General features: G+C 42.4%; 1 protein-coding gene across 6 annotated transcripts in view; it reads left to right on the forward strand.

The window, feature by feature from the left end:
• The window catches only part of ETV1 (ETS variant transcription factor 1), an 88,747-nt gene that overhangs the window by 29,490 nt on the left and 39,501 nt on the right, over nt 1-19,756 (forward strand). For all 6 annotated transcript variants that reach the window (XM_048511004.1, XM_048511003.1, XM_048511001.1 and 3 more), the window contains one exon: nt 18,539-18,668. In XM_048511004.1, the coding sequence (XP_048366961.1) occupies nt 18,539-18,668 (130 nt within the window). The remainder of the gene's footprint in view (nt 1-18,538; nt 18,669-19,756) is intronic.

Raw genomic sequence — 19,756 nt, forward strand, 5'->3', positions numbered from 1 at the left:
TTTGAGAGTTCTTGCTTACTGAACTCTTCCTGTCAGGACAAACAGTCTTACCAATTACATTGCTGAACACCTTTAGTTAGTTCTGCTTAAAAACTCAGCCAAGTGAGTAGCTCTTACTGTTGCCATTGGATGAATTTTTGAGCCAGACTGAATATTCCAGCTCTCTTCCAACAAATCCCCCCCCCCCACCCACCATGGGAACTTGGAAAAAGTGGAGCTGGTCAGGTTCAGTTGGCCAAATCCAATCCAAGCTAGTATATGTTACATCTCTACACTTAGTGGTAAATTGTGGACTTGTTGAGTACCAGCATTCAAATCAGCCAGAGCGACGGCTGAAGCGATGGAGGCAAGGAGGCGTGTCCCCTTCCCTCCTCAGAGCGACGAAAGGCAGGGAAAGGTAGGCAGCTGTTTGGGAGCTTCACAGGAATAAGCCGGCTTCCACCCGCTGCTGTTTGCTCGGCAACGGGTGGCAACCGGCGTATTCAAAAAAACTCACCCCCCAAGCGAGTTTCGGAAGCGGCGGCTTCACGCCACTTCAGGGGAGCCAGGACAGCGCTGTGTGCGAACAGTGCCCCAGGGACTGTTGTTTTCCGTCCCTGGAGCGCTGTTGTTTCCCCATGCGGAAACCGCCAGAGATAGAAACCAAGGTAGCAAATTGATGGAGGTATGTGATAATGGAATTTTAGAAGATGGTATGGTATAATAGAGTGCTGGACTAGATTCTAATCCAGGTGTTCATAAGGAAAATGAAATTATTATTATTATTATTATTATTATTATTATTATTATTATTATTATTATTATTATTATTATTATTATTATTATTATTATTATTATTATTATTATGGAGGAGTTTGGATTTATATCCCCCCCTTTCTCTCCTGTAGAATGGGAGAACATTCAAGGTTGGTTTGAAATGAACTGTGACCACATTTGGGTGGAACTGTTGCTTTGAGAACTTAATGGCCATTGAGAATTCAGCAGCACAGCAAGTATAAAACATATCACAACATTTAGAAACCTCTGTGTCTTTGGTGAAAGTCGAGGTGGTCCTCGTGAATGAACTTGTAAAATATGGGTCAAAATAGTAATTTGTTATGTGTGTGTTTTTCTGTCTATGGTTGACAGAATCTTTCCTTAAAATCATGTCGATTTCCATTCTGTTAGGAACTGAAACAATTTAGGACACTATCAGTCATTTGGCCTAACAAGGTGTTTACTGACAGTCTATTGAAAAGGGTTTTTTTTTCTCCTTTGTAATTGCTTTCTTTGCAGCTTTGGAAGCTGGTTAACTATCTTTGACATTTAGTGAAAGCTCTTCGTTGACAGTAGCCAGTTGGCTTTCTACTTCTTCTTTTTAATTTTAATTTCTTTGAAGCAGCAGGGTCAAGCATTCTTAGTTTGATATTTAGAATATATTTGCGATCGTGATAATCAGCGGGACGTCTTTCAACAACAGCAACAAAAACTGATTACTCATAACAGTTGGTTAGATTTCAATCATGTTTTCATTGGACTTGCATCATCGTTATGCTGTAACTGTAAATTCAATTAGCAGACCACCTCATGCTTTCCTGGTGTCATAGTGAGTGTGAGTAATCATAAATAAATGCCTTTTTTAATGCTACACAGTAAGATGTGGAGTGCATAACGCTTTAACAAAAAAAAACCCTTGAGGAACATTCTCTCCCCTCCCTCATTCCCTAAGTAGGCAGTATGCATTTTAGTTGAGGGGAATTAACTGGAGACAAGGAGTGACAAGGAGTCACAGGGGTCTATACCATGTATCAGGGTAGTCCTGGGTGCAAACTCCAAAATTAACAGGCAGCTGTATAATTAAAATTGGTTTTTATTAACAAATAAAATGATAAAAACAAGAAATATATATTCAAGCAGTGAACACAAGAGAAAAAGAATGAAATTGGATAGGGTTTCAGGGATGGGTAATAGTTACCAGTCTTGAAGGGATGACCAGGGAAACTGCTGAAGAGGGAAATGACCAGCATTTCTAGGAGCAAAAAGAAGAACCACATGCAAGGGGGGGTGGGGTGCATGCATGGGCCTAGAACGGGGTAGGGAACCTTTAACACTCAAAGAGCCATTTGGACCCGTTTTCCACGGGAAAAGAAAACACTTGGAGCCGCAAATAATTTTTTACATTTAAAATAAAGATAACACTATATATATTGGGGTTTTTTAACCTTTTACTCCGCTCATTCTGAGAAGCGCATGGATGCACTCGCCCTGCTGCTTGCAGGGCGGGCAAGGATGGGGTCGGCGGCTTGGCTCGTGGAGCCACAGTGCAAGGGCAGAAGAGCCGCATGTGGCTCTCGAGCCGCAGGTTCCCTTCCCCTGGCCTAGAACATATGCACCATGAATAGTCAAAGAACCCATGCACCCAGAACCATGAATGGCCAAAGAACCAATAATTATGCCCCCAAAATGCGTCCTGAGATGGCATGAGGCAAGCCAGCAGGAAGGCCAGAGACAAGAATTGACTGTTTACTGGGGTTGACGAGTCTTTCTGACCAAGAGAATGCCTGGGCTATACTATTGCATACTGATCAGTTGCAAAAATGAGTGGAGATACAGTTAGCAATGGTCTGCTCAGAGCACTGATTAAATCACCTTAGGGTGACACAGTGAGGATTAATTAGTCCCGTTTCCAGCCATGCACAATTCAGCTGCCAAAACTTTCCTGCCCAGTCTTGACATACAGTTCTAAAACCCTCTGAGAGGCATCAATTTTGTGTAGAGCACTGTCTTTTTCCTATGCCAGTCTTTGACCTTGTCTTCATGGCATTCCTTAGTGGGAGGGGGTGTGAGACTACTTTTACCCCAGCCACTCTAGTTTTAACTTTTCAGTAGGCCTGTGAGAAAACAGAAATTAAAACATCGGTAATGAGAGAAGAATCACTGAGGGAATGTCAAAAGAAACAAAAATGTCTTCTCCCTCTGGTGGAAAATGGCAACAGAAGGGGACAAATGAATCTCCCTGGGGAGAGAGTTCCACAGCTTTTGTGTCATGATCAAGAAAGGCCATCTCTCAGGTTGCCACCCATCTAAATTCAGAAGGTGGGGGCACCCAAAGTAGGGCCTCCAAAGATGAGTGTAGCTGTTGGGAAGGCTAAATGCCAAATAAAGTTTACTGAACTAAACTGAATATTGGGAAAGTTCAAAAGGAAGTAGGTGGTTCGTCAGGTATGTTCGTTCCAAAATGTACAGGGCTTTGAAGGCCAACATCAGCACCTTGAATTATGCCTAGAAGAAAGTGGAAGCCCATGTAGCTGGGCCAAAAGTGATACAGCCTCTGTGACCCACTTAGTCAACATCCTAACTGCAGGATTGTATACCAGTTGAAGTTTTCAAGCACTTCTCAATGGCAGCCTTATGTAAAACACATTGTAGTGGTCTAATCTAGATATAACCAGGGCATGCAGTATAATGGCCAGAACTTTCCTGCCCAGGAATGGACACTAGTTCACTAAGTTTAGTTCTTAACCAGGTCACCTAAAACCAGTGTAGCAGGGTTTTTTGGGGGAGGGGTCTTCATCTGTGGGCTTTCTACTTCCACCATTCTTCATTTCTGTTTCCAAGTGAGTGCTCATCATTTTATTCGTGAAATTTACATCTCACTGCTCTAGGAACATGTACCAATGATGGATTAGGGACGAAATCAATAGATGAAATTATAATGAAATCACCATAATAAAAGCATCTCTCTCTATGTATAGGAGTGTTCTATAGTACAAATACACACACACACACACACACACACACACACACAGTTGAACACTGCTGCTGCAGTGCCCTAGTGTGTGTTAAGGAATGGGTAAAAGAATAGGGACTAGTCATAACTTTATGTGGAGGGACGGGGAAATCTAAGTGGAATTGAAATGTGTGGGATGGGATGGTGGGAGTGGGAAGAATAACATTGGGATCATGGATGCTGGTGACTACATGGGATTGCATGCTTTCAAGATTAATAGCCCCATCCACATGCCTGGTGGTCAACTGTGGCACCGTGGCTGCTCCCGGCTGTCACCCCCAAAGAGTCTTTCCAGCAGTGTGGGCAAAAAATCTCCCCACTTCCAAGAAGCCTCAACGGGCTTTACTGCAGCCAAAAAGCTGGCCTAAGTGCAGGCTGTGGACCGCCGGCACAATGCCAGCAAGTCCTGGAGGAGGCTGACTAATGACGGCTCCTCTTCTGGCCTACCCCTGCTATGCCGGCAGCAGCAGTGCAGGGATGCTGCTGCAGTGTTCTGCGCTGCATCGCACAGCCAGGGGAGGGCAGATATTTTGCCCCTACACCAGAGAGGGTGAATCTGCCAGCGCAGCCGCCCCACTAGTCCCAGTGGCAGATTGCCCTCCTTCTTTGGATGGGTATGTAAGTGGTCTACAGACTAACTCAAGCCTTTGGAAAGAGGTGATATGGCATATGTGCCTTTATTCTTCTGTTGAGAGGTAGTGATTTAGTGGCACAGAGGTTTTACAAATATAAATTCTTATTTAACACATGTAGATACTTGGATTTCTCCTCAGAAAAATGGGACCCAAGAGGGATAGCATGAATAAAAGGGATACATCAAAGAATAGCCATTAAAACAACCAGTAATGACCAATTTAAAAAAGAAAAGTCTAAGCAGTTGCCCTTCTGAGTTACAGTGTTTAAAATACTCATCCAAATGAGTAAAAAAAATCAGTGCTGCATTTCCTCTGAAATTGCCAAAAGGGTGTGGATGTTCCACTGATCTCTGGGAGACTTTTCTATAGAGTGTTATTTTACCTTAAATGAATTTGTTAAGGAGGGAGAATATAATGAAGTGATGGTGCAACCCAAATGCTTGTTTTTAGTTGTACAATACAATATTGTATGGTGTAGCATTCATAGAATGAATTTCTTCTTTGATGTGGGTGGTATGGAAAAATCTTGGCCAAGCTATGGGATTCAGACAGAAGGCATCCTTATATTTAGTTATCTACTTTTTGGATGCTTTTATTTTCGAGGAAAGGTGGCAAGCAACTTCGATTGCATAGCTGTACTTTTCCTTTTTGTTTGAGAAGTATGCCACATGGCTGCATCTCGCCTACATGCTCCATTGTTGCCAGTTGGCTCTGCCATCTAGTGCTTAGGCTCATCGTACTGAATTAGTTTCCAAAAATGAGATGCCATGCTGTTTCCATCTACTAATCTAGTGTGGGTTGGAAGGATTTGGTCTGAAGCCAAACCAAAACCAGATAGGATTGGATTCTTTCTAATATTCTTGCCAAAGTATTGTCAAGTTTTGCAACTTTGCTTTCTGGGAGAAAAAAAAAGATATCTGAAAGCTGCTTTCAGTGTGAACATTTTTGTTCACAGGAAGTGTTCCTGTTAGTCAATTCTGTGACAAATATAGTGTGGGAAGGGTTTATCAACATTATTAAGCTATCAAGGTATCCTGCGTGTATTTATGAGTGAGATATGGGAATGCCATTCTGTTTGTAGGGTTTAAAAAAAACCATACCAGGGACTGCTATGTAAGAGTAATGTTTTCCCCACATGGTAGCTTTTATCATGGGAGTGATTTGCACAATCAAAGCAATGTAGTGTATGAAACTCCAGTAAAAATGGGAAGATCACGTTAAATGTGGAAACTGATGTTTCCTGCACAACATGAATACGTTGGCGGGGGGAGATTTAGTCTTTTATTAAGGGTTGGCAACTTTCATAATCAGTTGAAATATTAATAATTTCACAGAAAGTATATATTTACAAACATTGTTAATGCTTTAATGTACTTTAGTTTGTATACATGTTTAATTGGATATTACAGAAATGTTGGGTTTGTTTTTACTGTATGGTCTAAATCAGTGGTTGCGAACCTATGGCACGGGTGCCAGAGGTGGCACTCAGAGCCTTCTCCATGGGCATTCACAAACAGAGTGCTGCCCCCCCCCCCCCATCTAAGCTGGCCTGGGCCACTGGGCTCGATTATTAGCATTAAACCTAAGACCTGGTTTTGGGGACGCAGGGTAGGTAACCCTGTTAAGCGCTGTTAAACCCCATTGATTTTCATGCAAAGAACTAAAGCGTGATCCTTTACCTGGGAGTAAGCTCGGTTGCTGGCAACGGGGCTTGCTTCTGAGTAAACCCTCCTTAGGGTCATGATTCACCCGTTGGAAGAGTTGCATGGTTTCTTCAAAGCAAAGCCACCGACTACCACCAAGCTTACTCCTGAGTAACACATGCCTTGGAGCCAACCGTTTTTTCTAAACTAAAACCTCAGTATTCAGGTTAAATTGCTGTGTTGGCACTTTGCAATTAATAAGTGGGTTTTAGGTTGCAATTTGGGCACTCGGTCTCAAAGGTTCGCCATCACTAGTCTAAATATTTAAGTGGATGTCCCCCTTAAGTATAATTTAAAAGAAAGGACAAAAAAGAATGCCACTGAACCATCAGTTTCCTAAAAATACACTTAAAATGTGACTTAACTTGTGGTTCATGGCTTTTTTTTATCAGTCTGTGATTGGATCCATTTTTGGCTCATAAACTCTTGTACCTGGAGAAAAAGAAATTGATACTTTCTCTTAACTAGTACATGCTGTATAAATGTATGAAACTGCTTTGTGTGTATTGGACTATCTATTTCAGTACTGTCTATTCTAAGTGATGCTTGTTTTCAGATGTCTTTCCCAGCATTCCACCAGACTGTGATATTCTAAGAAGAGCTGCACCTTTCTAAGATCATTTACTTCAGTTGACTTAGAAAGGTGCAACTGTACTTAGAATATCATTGTGAGTTCCTGTAAATTAATGTTCTACTGATGGGGTTTATGGGCACCAGGTTGGGAAATTCCTGGAGATTTGGGGGAGCCTGAGGAGGGCAGGGTTTGGGGAGGGAGAGACCTCAGTAGGACATAATAACATAATATCCACCCTCCAAAGCTATATTTTTTCTGGAGGAACTAATCTTTGCTATCTGGAGATCAATGATAATTTCTAGAGGTCTCCTGGTCCCACCTTCAGGTTGGTAATGCTAGGTACTGACACTTTTATTTCAAAAGCATATGCTCTACTTTTGATCCACAACTAATCCCATTAATATTGTGAAACTATCCCATGCATCAATTGTGAATATTTGGTTTAACTGCCTGATAATATTCCAATATTTTAATTGCCTGATAATATTCCAATATATTTTAGCAGCAGAGATTTAAACATGCTAGGCCTGTCACTGGTATGCTGATGTAGATGTGGTTTTGCAATTCTCAGAGTTGGAAGTTGCCTCAGATGAAAGATCGGAGATATTGTTTTAGTGTCACCTATTAAAAGATATTCAGATGTATGGTAAGCATTTACTTGCGCAGAAATTGGGACTGGCCTTCAGTTGGGAAAAATCTAGGATCAGTAATGTAGATTTTATTCTAAACTCTTTAAGTGCCTGGGCATATTAACTGTGCCATCAGGACTGTCAAGCCTCATCAATGTTCTTGCTTTACAAGGATCATATAACAGGATTTTGACTTTAGATATTCATAGAATCATAGAGTTGGAAGAGACCCCAAGGACCATCAAGTTCAACCCCCTTCAATGCAGGAACACACAATTAAAGCACTCCTGACAGATGGCCATCCAGCCTCTGTTAAAAACCTCCAAAGGAGGAGACTCCACCACACACCAAGGTAGTGCATTCCACTTCCTTGCTGTCAGGAAGTTTTTGTGATGTATAGGTGGAATCTCTTTTCACCTTGAACCCATTACTCCTGGTCCTAGTCTCTGGAACAGCAGAAAAAAAGCTTGCTCCCTCACCAACATGACATCCCTTCAAATATCTAAACATGGCTATCATGTCACCTCTTAACCTTCTCTTCACCAAACTTTTCACCATACTCAGCTCTTCACCAAACTAAACATACCCAGCTCTCCTCGTAGGGCATGGATTCCAGACCTTTTACCATTTTGGTTGCCGTCCTCTGGACCATTCCTACTTGTCAATATTCCTTGTGAATTATGGTGCCCAGAACAATATTCCAGGTGAGATCTAACCAATGCAGAATAGAGAGGTACAATTACATCCCTCAGTCTTGACACTATACTCCTATTGATACAGCTCAAAATCGCATAGACTTTCTTGGCTGCCGCATCATACTGCTAACTCATGTTTAGTTTGTGGTCTACTAAGACTCCCAGATCCCTTTCACATGTAGTGTTGTCAAGTCAGGTGTGACCCATCCTATATCTGTGCATTTCATTTTTATGCCTAAGTGTAGTATCTTACATTTATCTCTGTTGAAATTCATTTTGTTTGTTTTGGCCCAGCTCTCTAATCTGTCCAGGTCATTTTAAATTCTGACTCTGTTCTCTGGGGTATTACTTACCCCTCCTAATTTGGTGTTCTCTGCAAATTTGATTAGCTCTATTCTATCATTCAAATCATTGATAAAAATATTGAATAACATTGGGCCCAGGACCAAACCCTGTGGCACCCCACTAGTCACTTCTCTCCAGGATGAAGTTGAGCAATTAATGAGCACCCTTTGAGTTCAGTCAGTCAAACAATTACAAATCAACTTAATAGTAGCATTGCCTAGTCCACATCTCACTAGTTTACTTGCAAGAATATTATGGAGCACCTTGTCAAAAGCTTTACTAAAATCAAGGTATTCTACGTCCACAGCATTCCCTTCATCTACCAAGCCTGTCACTGTATCAAAAAAAGAGAGAGATGATTAGTCTGGCATGACTTGTTTTCAGAAACCCAAGCTGACTTCCCTTCTAAGTACTTGCAGACCGTGATCTGCTCCAGAATCTTCCCGGGTATTGATGTCAGGCTGACTGGATGATAAATATTAGGGTCCTCCTTTTCCCCAATTTTGAAGATGGGAATAACATTAGCCCTGGGACTTCTCCTGTTCTCCAGGAGTTCTTAAAAATTATAGCAAGTGGTTCTGAGGTATTTTCTGCACGGACCAAATATCCTGGGATGGGGAGGTGAAATATCCTGGTCTGGGTGTGATGTTTGCATGGCTTCCGTTCCTAAATCGGGCCCACCCTGTGAGATTTCCCTTATCACAGGGTTTCCAAAAATTGCTAAATTGGCAGTTCTTTTGAAAAACCCTTCGCCGATCCCGCTGCCAGACTGGTTTATTTTTCCCATCTCGCCACCTGCTCTCCCCACCACACAGCTACTGCCAATCAGAACGTCAGGAAAATAGGACTGTTCACACATGCACGGAAATATTTGCATGGAAAATGAAAATAAACCGGAAGCTAGTGCTTAATTTAATGGAGTACTTCATCCCAATCTGAACATGATAATGGGTAGCCGTGTGAAGGGAGAAACCAAGATACAAACAACCTGGTTTTATGATCCTGGTTTTCCCTCTGGGTAATTATGGCGTGTGGAAAATGCCTGAGATTACTTCTGCCAGTTCTTTTAATATCCTGGGATGTAGTTCATCAGGCCCTGGAGATTTGAATTTGTTTAAAGTAGCCAGATATTCCTGCACTACCTCTTTATTTATTTTGTGCTGAATTTCTGCTGCTGTATCTTCTGTTTCCTTTTCTCCTTCATGAGCACCGTTTCCTATTGGTGAGTCCCAATTTTAGACCCCACAGCAACTCCTATTGGTGAGTCCCTTTTAGACCCCACTGCAACTCTCAGATAATTCATTTGGACAACTGTTTTTCCCTCAGGGTAGTGGATGTTTTTCCTTTTTTAATAGATGGAAAGTATACCGGGGGGGGGGGGGGGAAGAGAGCGATTCTGTTTAACTTTCCTCCACAGCATTATGAAACTGGAGCTGATAAAGAAAGACTAAGAGGTATTTCTGCAGGAGCTTCAGCATTTTGTGGCAGAGATGGCAACCAAAAATACTTCTACACAATATTACCATTATGTCATTTGTACCATATTCACAGGACATTTCCTGAAGCATACATATGGCTCCAAGATACAATATACTACCAAAGTCTTGAGCTAGATAGGCTTGTGCCTTGCATGATCTCTGAATAATTAAATACTTCAGTTTAAGAGCATGGAAGATAGTGCCACAATGATCTAGTTCTTTGAGGAAGTCTGAGATGTCCCTTCCCTTTCCACATGGAAGAATGATGGATATAAATGGACAAGGTTATCTCAGGGTCTTTTCACTGACCTAGTGTCACCTACCAAAAAGTTGCATGAACAAGCCTGTACCATCTTTCTGGTAGGAACACTATAGACTGAATAGAGGACATAACAGTTGTGCAAACCTGTAATAGATATTCTTCAAATATCTCTGTCATCATACATATCCACACATTTTCTACACTGTAGTTGCTTTCTCTTGTAGTTGCTTTCAAGAGAGACAGCATAGTATAGTGGTTAAGAGCAGTGGTTTCTAATCTGGGGTTCAATTCCCTGTTCCTCTACATGAAACCTGCTGGTGGCTTTGGACCAGTCATAGTTGTCTCAGATCTCTCATAACCCGCATGGAGGCAGGCAATGGAAAACCATCTTCGAACAGCTCTTGCCTTGAAAACCCTACGCGGTTGTCATAAGTCAGCAGTGACTTGATAGCACTTTTTACCACCACTGTTGCTGACAAGGATAGCACAGATGTGCCTTTGTGATGTCCAGTTAGAACTGAGTGGGTTAGGTGCCCTTTGCCTGAAGTCCATGATATCAAAAGCACCTTCTCAGGGAATGGGATAGAGAATATCAGGCAATAAAAATTGTAGGAGATTCTGTGATTTGACCTTCTGGTATACATCTCCCAGTTGGGACTGTAGATGAAGTCATCTGAAGAACAGTAGTGATAAGGAAGTGCAGTTCCATTTTAAGTCAGCTTTTTTCAGAGTACTTGTCTCTGTGAACAACTATCTTCACATGAGGAAATTACCCAAATTCATCTCTCTTGGTTTGGAGCCTGTGACAAGTAGCACTAGCAGAGGACTAAAAAAAGGATTGTAAGGGTATTAATCATCATTATATTCGTACCTAAAAAAAACCTTCTTTGTAAACAAGCAACTCCTTGTTTGAGAAACAGGTATTTTTGTAGATTCCTTTCAAAAATATTAGCAATAATTTATGTGCTTTTCAGTTATAACCTTTGTATTAACTGAACCTTTGTATTAATGGCATTAAAAAGCACACAATACCAACTGCCCTTCTAGAAGGGCCTGTCTTTTCAAAGTGTCCTCCTCAGAACATGTTTGGCTAATTTAGATCAGGTGAAGAAAATTGCAAAAAACAAAATCAGGGACGCCTGTCTTTTAAATGTATTTCAGTTTGCGTTTTGATAGCAGTTTAGAAATGTTATCACCCACTTTGTCACAGACATAATTCACATCTTTCTTCAGGCACTGTAAACAAGAGAAATGGTTTAATGGCTCCCTAAAAGGCACTCTGTACTGATAGCTGAGATTAGACCCTTTAGTAATGGATTTTTGCGTTCAGGAGAAAGGAGGGAGGGAGGGCTTGGCAGAGGGAAATGTACTGGAAAAGAATCTTTGAAAGGCAGTGGCAATGTATCTGAAGTGCTAGCTTCTCTAAGTCATATGCATGGGCAGGTAGATAGGTTTAACATGCCTTCCAGCACTGTGGGGTTTTATCCAAACTCTTTTGCCTCCTCAATTTAACTGCATGTTAATTGAGCCCATCTCAGTCAGTTCATAATCTGGAGACAAAGTGAGATTTGTTGAGATAGGGCAGTGGTGGCGAACCTATGGCACTCCAGAGGTTCATGGATTACAATTCCCATCAGCCCCTGCCAGCATGGCCAATTGCCCATGCTGGCCGGGGCTGATGGGAATTGTAGTTCTTGAACATCTGGAGTGCCATAGGTTCGCCACCACAGAGATAGTATGGTTGGCCCATCCATTTTGTTCTCATTCCTGAAAAAGCCTGTGCTCTGTGCATACTTTGTATTGATAAAGCCTCTTCGTTCCAGAACACTACTAAAATTCCTTGATGGTATGAAAGTGTGAATAACTTTCTTGAAAACACAGCTTTAAAAGTGTTTCTTTCTTAAAGCATGTGAGAAGAGCAAACCAAAGCAGCCACATCTTGTATACAGGACGTACACTGTGCTATTCTGATCTTACCTATAATATTTGGATAGATGTGAAATCTAGAAAAAAATCTCACAAATAGAAGAAGAAGAGTTTGGATTTATATCCCCCCTTTCTCTTCTGTCAGGGGCTTACTCGAAGGGGCTTACAATCTCCTTTCCCTTCCCCCCCAACAAACACCCTGTGGGGTGGGTGGGGCTGAGAGCCCAAGGTCATCCAGCTGGAGTGTGTTGGAGTGCACAGGCTAATCTAGTTCCCCAGATAAGCCTCCACAGCTCAAGTGGCAGAGCAGGGAATCAAGGCTGGTTCTCTAGATTAGAGTGCACCTGCTCTTAACCACTACACCACTGCTGCTTAGAATAAAAGTACTTTATTATGATTTCTTTGATTTGCAGCCCAAGCAGTAGATGACCAGAAGACTGGCTGGCCTAGTTATATTTATGTTCTTAATGTTAAGAAAATCTTTGCATCTAAAGTAATGCATTTATCCAGTGTTCTTCTGGGATAGCCCAGAGTAGCATGATCTTGTCACATCTCAGAAGCTAAATGGGATTGGCCCTAGTTAATATTTGGATGGGATACCACCAAGGAAGTCCAGGTTTGCAACACAGAGGCAAGCAATAGCAAACCACTTCTGAACGTCTCTTGCCCTAAAAACCCTACGAAGTCACCATTAGTTGATTGCAACTTGATGACACTTTCTATTCTTCCTTCCTTCCTTCTTTTAAAGCAACATTTCAGACGTTCCATATAGCATGTAATCCTAATTTAATGAGAGCAGTGGCAGGGATGAAGGATGGAAGACCTTATTTTTGGCACGGAAAGGTTTAGCATTCTGTTTGGTGTGCTGTTGGACTTGCAGTCAGGTAGCCCTCGTTTGATGCAGTTTGCCTTTCGCATTCCCCAATAGGAACATTTTTTTAAAAAAAAAACCTGTGAACAAAAGTTTGCATGGTAAATTTATCTGGGGAACACCTGAGGGCTTATTCAAATACCATAACTAGGCTGAAACAGCAGTTCAGATAAAGATCTCCTGTAAAAATCCCTTGGAATAATATCTACTAAGATCTGTGCAGGAATAAAACTTCACCAACTGCTGCTGAAATTTAAGCTTTTTTTCTGAGTTGACATGAAAGAGTTAACCCCTCTGAACTGAGACTCTGAATCCTGGAGAACCTGAAGAAGGTGGGATGAACTTTAATTAAAAACTCTAGCATAGCTGCCTTCTAGCTTTGTACTCTAGACCTCGCTAGCACAGCACTGAAAGCAAAATAAAATGTACCTTGCAGCTGAAGGCAGCAGGCAGGAGCCCTGTTCAGTGAAAGTAATTTAATTAGTGTTGATCATGACTCCAGATGATGGTGATTTGATAAGGAATAATTTAGTACTTAACAGCCTTTTACATGCACCAACTCCATGTGGGAAGGTAAAAGCAAATTGCACAAAAATGAATGTGCCGCTTTTGCTTGTCCCTGTGCCAGTGAGCTGGAAAACTGCCTGTTAGCAGCCGCTCAGGCTTTCCACACTGTGATGAAATACCTCAGCCTTTCTGAGAATATGACTGTAGTGTGGGTTTCTCTGAGCTCCTCTTATTTAAGTTAAATGAGGAGAAAGTCATTTTTCGTGACAGGTTAACTGCAAGTAAGGAAGCAGCAAATGTAGGGGAGGCTTAAAATGAATTGTTGCCAGTTTCTAAAATTGTGTGTTAAAACTTCTGATTAGTCTTTGGGCATTTTCAACAGCAGCATGCTATACCTTTTTCAGGACAAAGATCAGGGGAGATTTGTGGTTTCATCCGCCATTTCCTGGACCATCTTTGGTCTAGGATGCTCTGCTTGGGACCTAGTACCTTGAGGACAGAGCTCGGTAGGCACCAGGATCCAAACAGAGCATTCTGGAATAAAGATGGTCCAGGAAATGGCAGATGAATTCTCAAATCTGGTGTCATCTCTATTCTTGAAAAGGTATAGCAGTGTGCAGAATGGAAGTAGGGTAAGGTTGAAAGCCTTGAGGAAATTGCAGAATGGATGTGGAGTAAGGTGAAAGGCTTGAAGATATTGGCACTAATATCTTGGAAGGACCAAGATCAGTGCTTGAGGCTTTCTAGAATATAAGAAATAGTCATGCCAGGCCTGGGAGATGAATAACTTGGCAGGCACCAGCAGTACTCCTGGCAAAGTCTTAAAATTTCTGTAATTGTAGAGGAGATTGTCCTGTATCTGTTAACTCCTAACCAGAGATTCAAAAGTATCCACTCCTACTGGGCTAACTTAATTTTTTCCAGGGTTGAAATATCCAAGACTCTTGTAACTTGAAAACTTGCATACTCTTATACTAAAGAGGTTGGTCCAGTTAAAACGTATATCTTTCACCTATTTTATATTTCATGGGACTGATAAAAGCTCTCTCGCATTCTGTCTTGGAACTGCAAAGCGGAAATGTGTGTACATGAGGTCTCATATCTGCCCTTGAGCTTCTCTTGTGTTGTATGTGCAACATCTAAATGTCGTTATCTATATATATAAAAAGCTAACAGTGTTTTTGTTGATGACAGTATACCTCAGTAACTGCTGGGCCAATTCCTCTGAAAATTCCCAGCCACTATAGTCAGCCAGGCGAGAGTGTTTTTAGATGTTCACATACCTGAAATACCTGGCCCAGGTAAAACGCCTTTTTCCGGGCCTCCCTGGTGAAGGACATGCAGCTGCCTGTGTGTAACTGTCACCCTTAGAATGTTCATGCTGCTTAGAATGTTCACTCAGACGGCCAGATATGAGCAGTGAAAACAGTACATAGGCAGTAACTCGAGTGGAAGTGAAACACATACACGCACACACACACACAAGGAAGAGGGAAGGGAGGGAGAGGGAGGGGTGGCATGCAAGGGAAGAGAGGGAGGGAGAGGAAAGGGACGGAGGGGGAGGCATGCAAGGGAAGAGAAGTGAGAGAGGGTAGACAGTGAGGGGTGGCATGCAAGGGAGGGGAGGCAGGGGGCCCAGCATCTTGATATGACCCACCCACCCTAGCGGAGGAAAAGGGAAGGGAAGGAGGGGGAGGGGTGCCATGCAAGGGATGGGAGGGAGGGGCCAGGCACCCTAGATTCCCTGAATACTGCGGTTACAGTTAAGAAAACCAGGCACGCATTACTCAGGAGTAAGCTCGGTACAGCAACTGTGACATACTTTGAATGGCTGCGTCGCCCCCCTCAGGGGGTTTCCTCAGAAGCGACACCCATTGCCACCAACAAAACTTATTCCCAGGTAAAGGATCATGACCAGCCAGCCTAGATGTGTGGGAGGGGTGCCTTTCCATCCCCCCCCCCCCCGGAATGCGGGCACACACATCAATGACATCGCACAGTATCAGGCTGCGTGTTTGCATGAGCACGTGCTGCTGGCCTCTGCAATTGATTTGCTGCTACTGTTCCTTTTCCATTTCACCACAATAAGCCACAGCAACGCGTTGCTGGGCCCCGCTAGTGTGAAATAAAACAGGGAAGAGAGCTCATACGTTGTATGTTCAGCCTAGGTTTATCTTCATATAGTAGGTTGATTCAAGCTATAGCCAATATGAAACATGTGTAGAATCCTAGTTTGTAAGAAAAGTTAAAACTATAATTTGAAAGTGGAAATCCTTTGTTAAATCTCTGGGAAGAGCAGGAAGGCACATGTACTCATTCATATAGTGGCAAAACAGGGTTTTATTGAATCAAACTACTGTGCCCTTCCCATACCTGCACAGATTGCTTATCTGAACATGTGGCCATGTATTCATGGGAGAAAAATGTGCTGATTCATTGGTGACCCCTTCCACAGGGTGTTCCAGGCAGGAGAGGGGCAGAGGTGGTTTTGCCATATATATATATATGACCCATATATATATATATGACCCATATATATATTTGCTATATATATATTTGCCATATATATATATGGCAAATATATAGTATTTGTTACTGTCTAACTCAGGAACCGCTGGAGCAAACGCCCTGAAACTTTCAGGGAACGCTGCTCATCTGTCCGAGCGTGTTTTCCGCTCCTTGGAAGTCTCAGGTACCACACCTTAGGCAGGGGCGGCATTGCAACTCCTCTGTTGGAGATAGCCAGGGGCCGTTGGAGACAGCGTGACTCCTCTGAGCTGTTGGAGACAGCCAGGGGCCCACCGCAGCAGGAAGGCGCAAGCGGAGCGCTGGAAGGAGGAACTGAGCCAGCCGCTGTGGGAAGACATGGAGGCCCAGGCAATTGGACCCAGTCCCAGTCCCGAGCTGAGTGGCACCGGGAGGTGGGGGGATAGAACTGAAAGGTCAGGCAGAAGGAGGAAGCGAGCCGGCCTCCTCAGGAAACGCGGAGGTAATCTGAGCCACAGCAACGCGTGGACGGGTACGCTAGTTGTAGATATGTTCATAACCTGCCGAGTAGGGGAGTTTAGTACCTCAGTCTTCAGTTTCTTAAACATTGATCCTGCAATGAAAATCTCTGGAATTACAGTAGTGTGTTTCCTGGTGTATTGAGTTTGGGGTTTTGAAGGAAGGGTTTTGGTGTATGTAGGTAAGGTTTTAAAGGAAGATATATTTGATGATCATTTAGAAAACTATGTAATACAAACTGATCCCTCAGTTTTTCCTTGAAGAATAAAGTATTGCATAAATGCCCATATTTAAAGACTGATCTAAGTGGTAATACCCACCTAAGAAAAGTAATGGAGAACGTTGCTTGGTCTGGCCTAGGGTATCCCAATTAGAAGGCTGTTTTGTTAATAAATACTCCAATGGTGTCCAGGCAACAGCATATTTGCCAAATGTTCTTCAGCATCTGCTGTAAAATCATGGTGACTTTAAAAATTCAGGTTGCTCCAGAAAACAGAAAAACAACATTATAACCGATTTGGGGGTGTGGGTGGAGGAGGTAGTGTATGGCAAATCCATTTTTCTATTGAGCAAGGATTTGAGGTGCCTTCACAACTAAAAGTTCATCGACATGGCCTCCGTACCTTTTGGGGGGGGGAGTGGGGCATTGTTTTTACTTCAGTAGTTTTATCATGGAAGCAATGAACCATAGGAAGGGTTACTTGTCCCGTAACAGGCAAAATGAAAATATTAGCTGTAGCTCATTTGCTTATTTGAGGTGTGCGGAATAAACATAAGCTCTGTATTTGGGTATCATTTGCATAAATCTGGAAAGTACAAAACTAGAGTCATTGGAGATGTGGTTTTGATGCACCTGTCTCCTCTTGTGAATGTTGATGTGTATAAGAGAGAATCCCTGAGTATGTGGATAGGTTTTGCCTATATGAGCAACAACAGGAACACCATATGTCTGTGTGGAGGCCCTAGTTTGTAGCCATTATTCTTTATGCCCCTGGAGGAAAGTAAAATAGATCTATTAAGACGTTGTGAGGTTTGTGGAGCATAACTATTAATGGATAATAAACCTTAACTTGGGTTTCTTAATTCTTGTTTCCATGGTCTTGATCTAAGCCAGGGGTAGGGAACCTGCGGCTCGAGAGCCGCATGCGGCTCTTCTGCCCTTGCACTGCGGCTCCACAAGCCGAGCCGCCGGCCCCATCCTTGCCTGCCCTGCAGGCAGCAGGGCAGGCGCATCCATGCGCTTCTCAGAATGAGCGGAGTAAAAGGTAAAAAACCCCAATATATACAGTGTTATCTTTATTTTAAATGTCAAAAATTATTTGCAGCTCCAAGTGTTTCTTTTCCCATGGAAAACGGGTCCAAATGGCTCTTTGAGTGTTAAAGGTTCCCTACCCCTGATCTAAGCAATTTTATCATCATATTCTAATGAGAGCCAATATTGAGTTTTTCTAGCTTAAGCTGGGAAAAAGCTTCTGTTCGGACATGTGCCTGCAAACCAGAAGATGCCCCTGTTTTTAAACCATTAGTGAGTAAAAGGAAACTGCTGATCAGTGCAATCCTTCCAGCTTCATTGCATCCTTCCATCTTCTTGTTTAAATCAGAACCTTAGCCACTGTGCATGTGGTGCATTGGATCCAAAGATTCAACCCCAGTCATTTAGATCCAACTTTGTTTCAACACATCAGCGGAGCCATCGATCCAAAAGCAGAAGGATGGGACTGTATTTGTATGCCTTTTCACTTTTCTGGGTTTTGTTTTCATGAGCTTTTTTGTTTTGCCCATTTGCGCAAGTAGGTTTTCTATTCGCTGATCAAGTCCCTTCTGTGCAATCTCTGCACATTGCCTAATAAATAAATAATTGTTTTCAGATGCTTTGTTATTTCAAATGTAAACAGTGCAAATAATGACTTGTGAGTTCGGTGCATACAATGGAACATCAAACCGGGACATTTGAGTTGAAACAGTGGAAAAATTCAGTTAAGACCCTGCAACAGCTGGCACCATTTCCACATGTAGCTTAGCTGTGTATAGCACCTGCACAGGGTTGTATATACTTTGGGCCAGAGTCCTAGATTATATATGCTTATATTTACACATGGTTAGTTTCTCTTTCTGTTTTGTCCCTTATCTTTTTCCAGTGGCTTTTCATGGTCTCCCAGTGAAAATCAAGAAGGAACCCCACAGTCCATGTTCTGAGCTCGGCTCTGCTTGCAGTCAAGAACAGCCATTCAAGTTCAGTTATGGGGAAAAGTGCCTGTACAATGTCAGGTAAAGAAAGTAGCTTGCATGTTTTGATAGAGTTTCAGTGGAAATGGACCAAGGAGTCATAAACCGCATCCCACCCTCAGTCGACAGGACTGATAAGAGTACAAGTGCATTTAGCCAAAGACTCTAGGAAGCATTTTCACTCCATTCTGGCATGTTTGAAAATCATTTTAAAGTAATTGCTCTGCCTTAAATATACACAATGTATTCCTCTTCCCTTGGAGATAGCCTAGGTTTCAAAAGGGTGAGTCTTAGTTGCTGTGAGAATGATATGCATATGTTTGTCTGATACACTTTTAAATTTTATTACATTCATTAGGATAAAAAGAGACCTTCTTGTTGAAAGGCAAGCCTGAAAAACATATTACATATTTTGAGAAGTTTTGCCGACGGGCTGTGTGCAGGCATGTGTATTCATAGATGATTTTTTTTTAAATCACATTATGTGAAGTGTTGTAGATACTATTCTCTGTTCAGAAGCAGGTTGCTGGCCTTTGGGAATAAGGGGTGGGAGCAAAAGCTCTTTTTTTGAGGGAGTGTAGGATAATTTTAATGTGTTTGATAGCATTATGCTCTTTAATAGCCTTTTGGGGGGGTGGGGTGGGGGAAGGAAACCAGTCCTGGTATGGGGAAGGGTTCTATCTCTGTGGTAGGTGACATTCTTGGCCTGTAGAAGGTCCCAGACACAATCCACAGCATCTCCAGTTAGAGAATCTTAGCTAGGAAATGTTGGGGGTGGGGAAACTTTCCCTGGCTGACACCCTGGAGTCATTTCCAGTCACTGAGTCGCTTCCAGTCAGAAACAGACGATGCAAAAACTAGACAAAGCTATGGTCTGAGATGTTTAAAGCAAAGCCACATGTTGACTCGAAAAGTGGCTCCTGCTTTCCCATTGTTTGTATGCTTTCTGCTCCTTGCAGTATACATCAGCGCTTAATTACAAACAAGACAATTTGGGCAACTATCTGAAAGGATAAAAATCGAGCCCAGCAGCATTTTAAAAACCAGCAATTTTTTTCCCCAAGGTATAAGCTCTTGTGAACTTTTAATTGTCAAGAGTTGATTCCCTAGAAAATGTTTCCTGGTCTTTC

This window comes from Sphaerodactylus townsendi, linkage group LG11 (genome assembly GCF_021028975.2).
Source record: "Sphaerodactylus townsendi isolate TG3544 linkage group LG11, MPM_Stown_v2.3, whole genome shotgun sequence".
Lineage (NCBI taxonomy): Eukaryota > Metazoa > Chordata > Lepidosauria > Squamata > Sphaerodactylidae > Sphaerodactylus > Sphaerodactylus townsendi.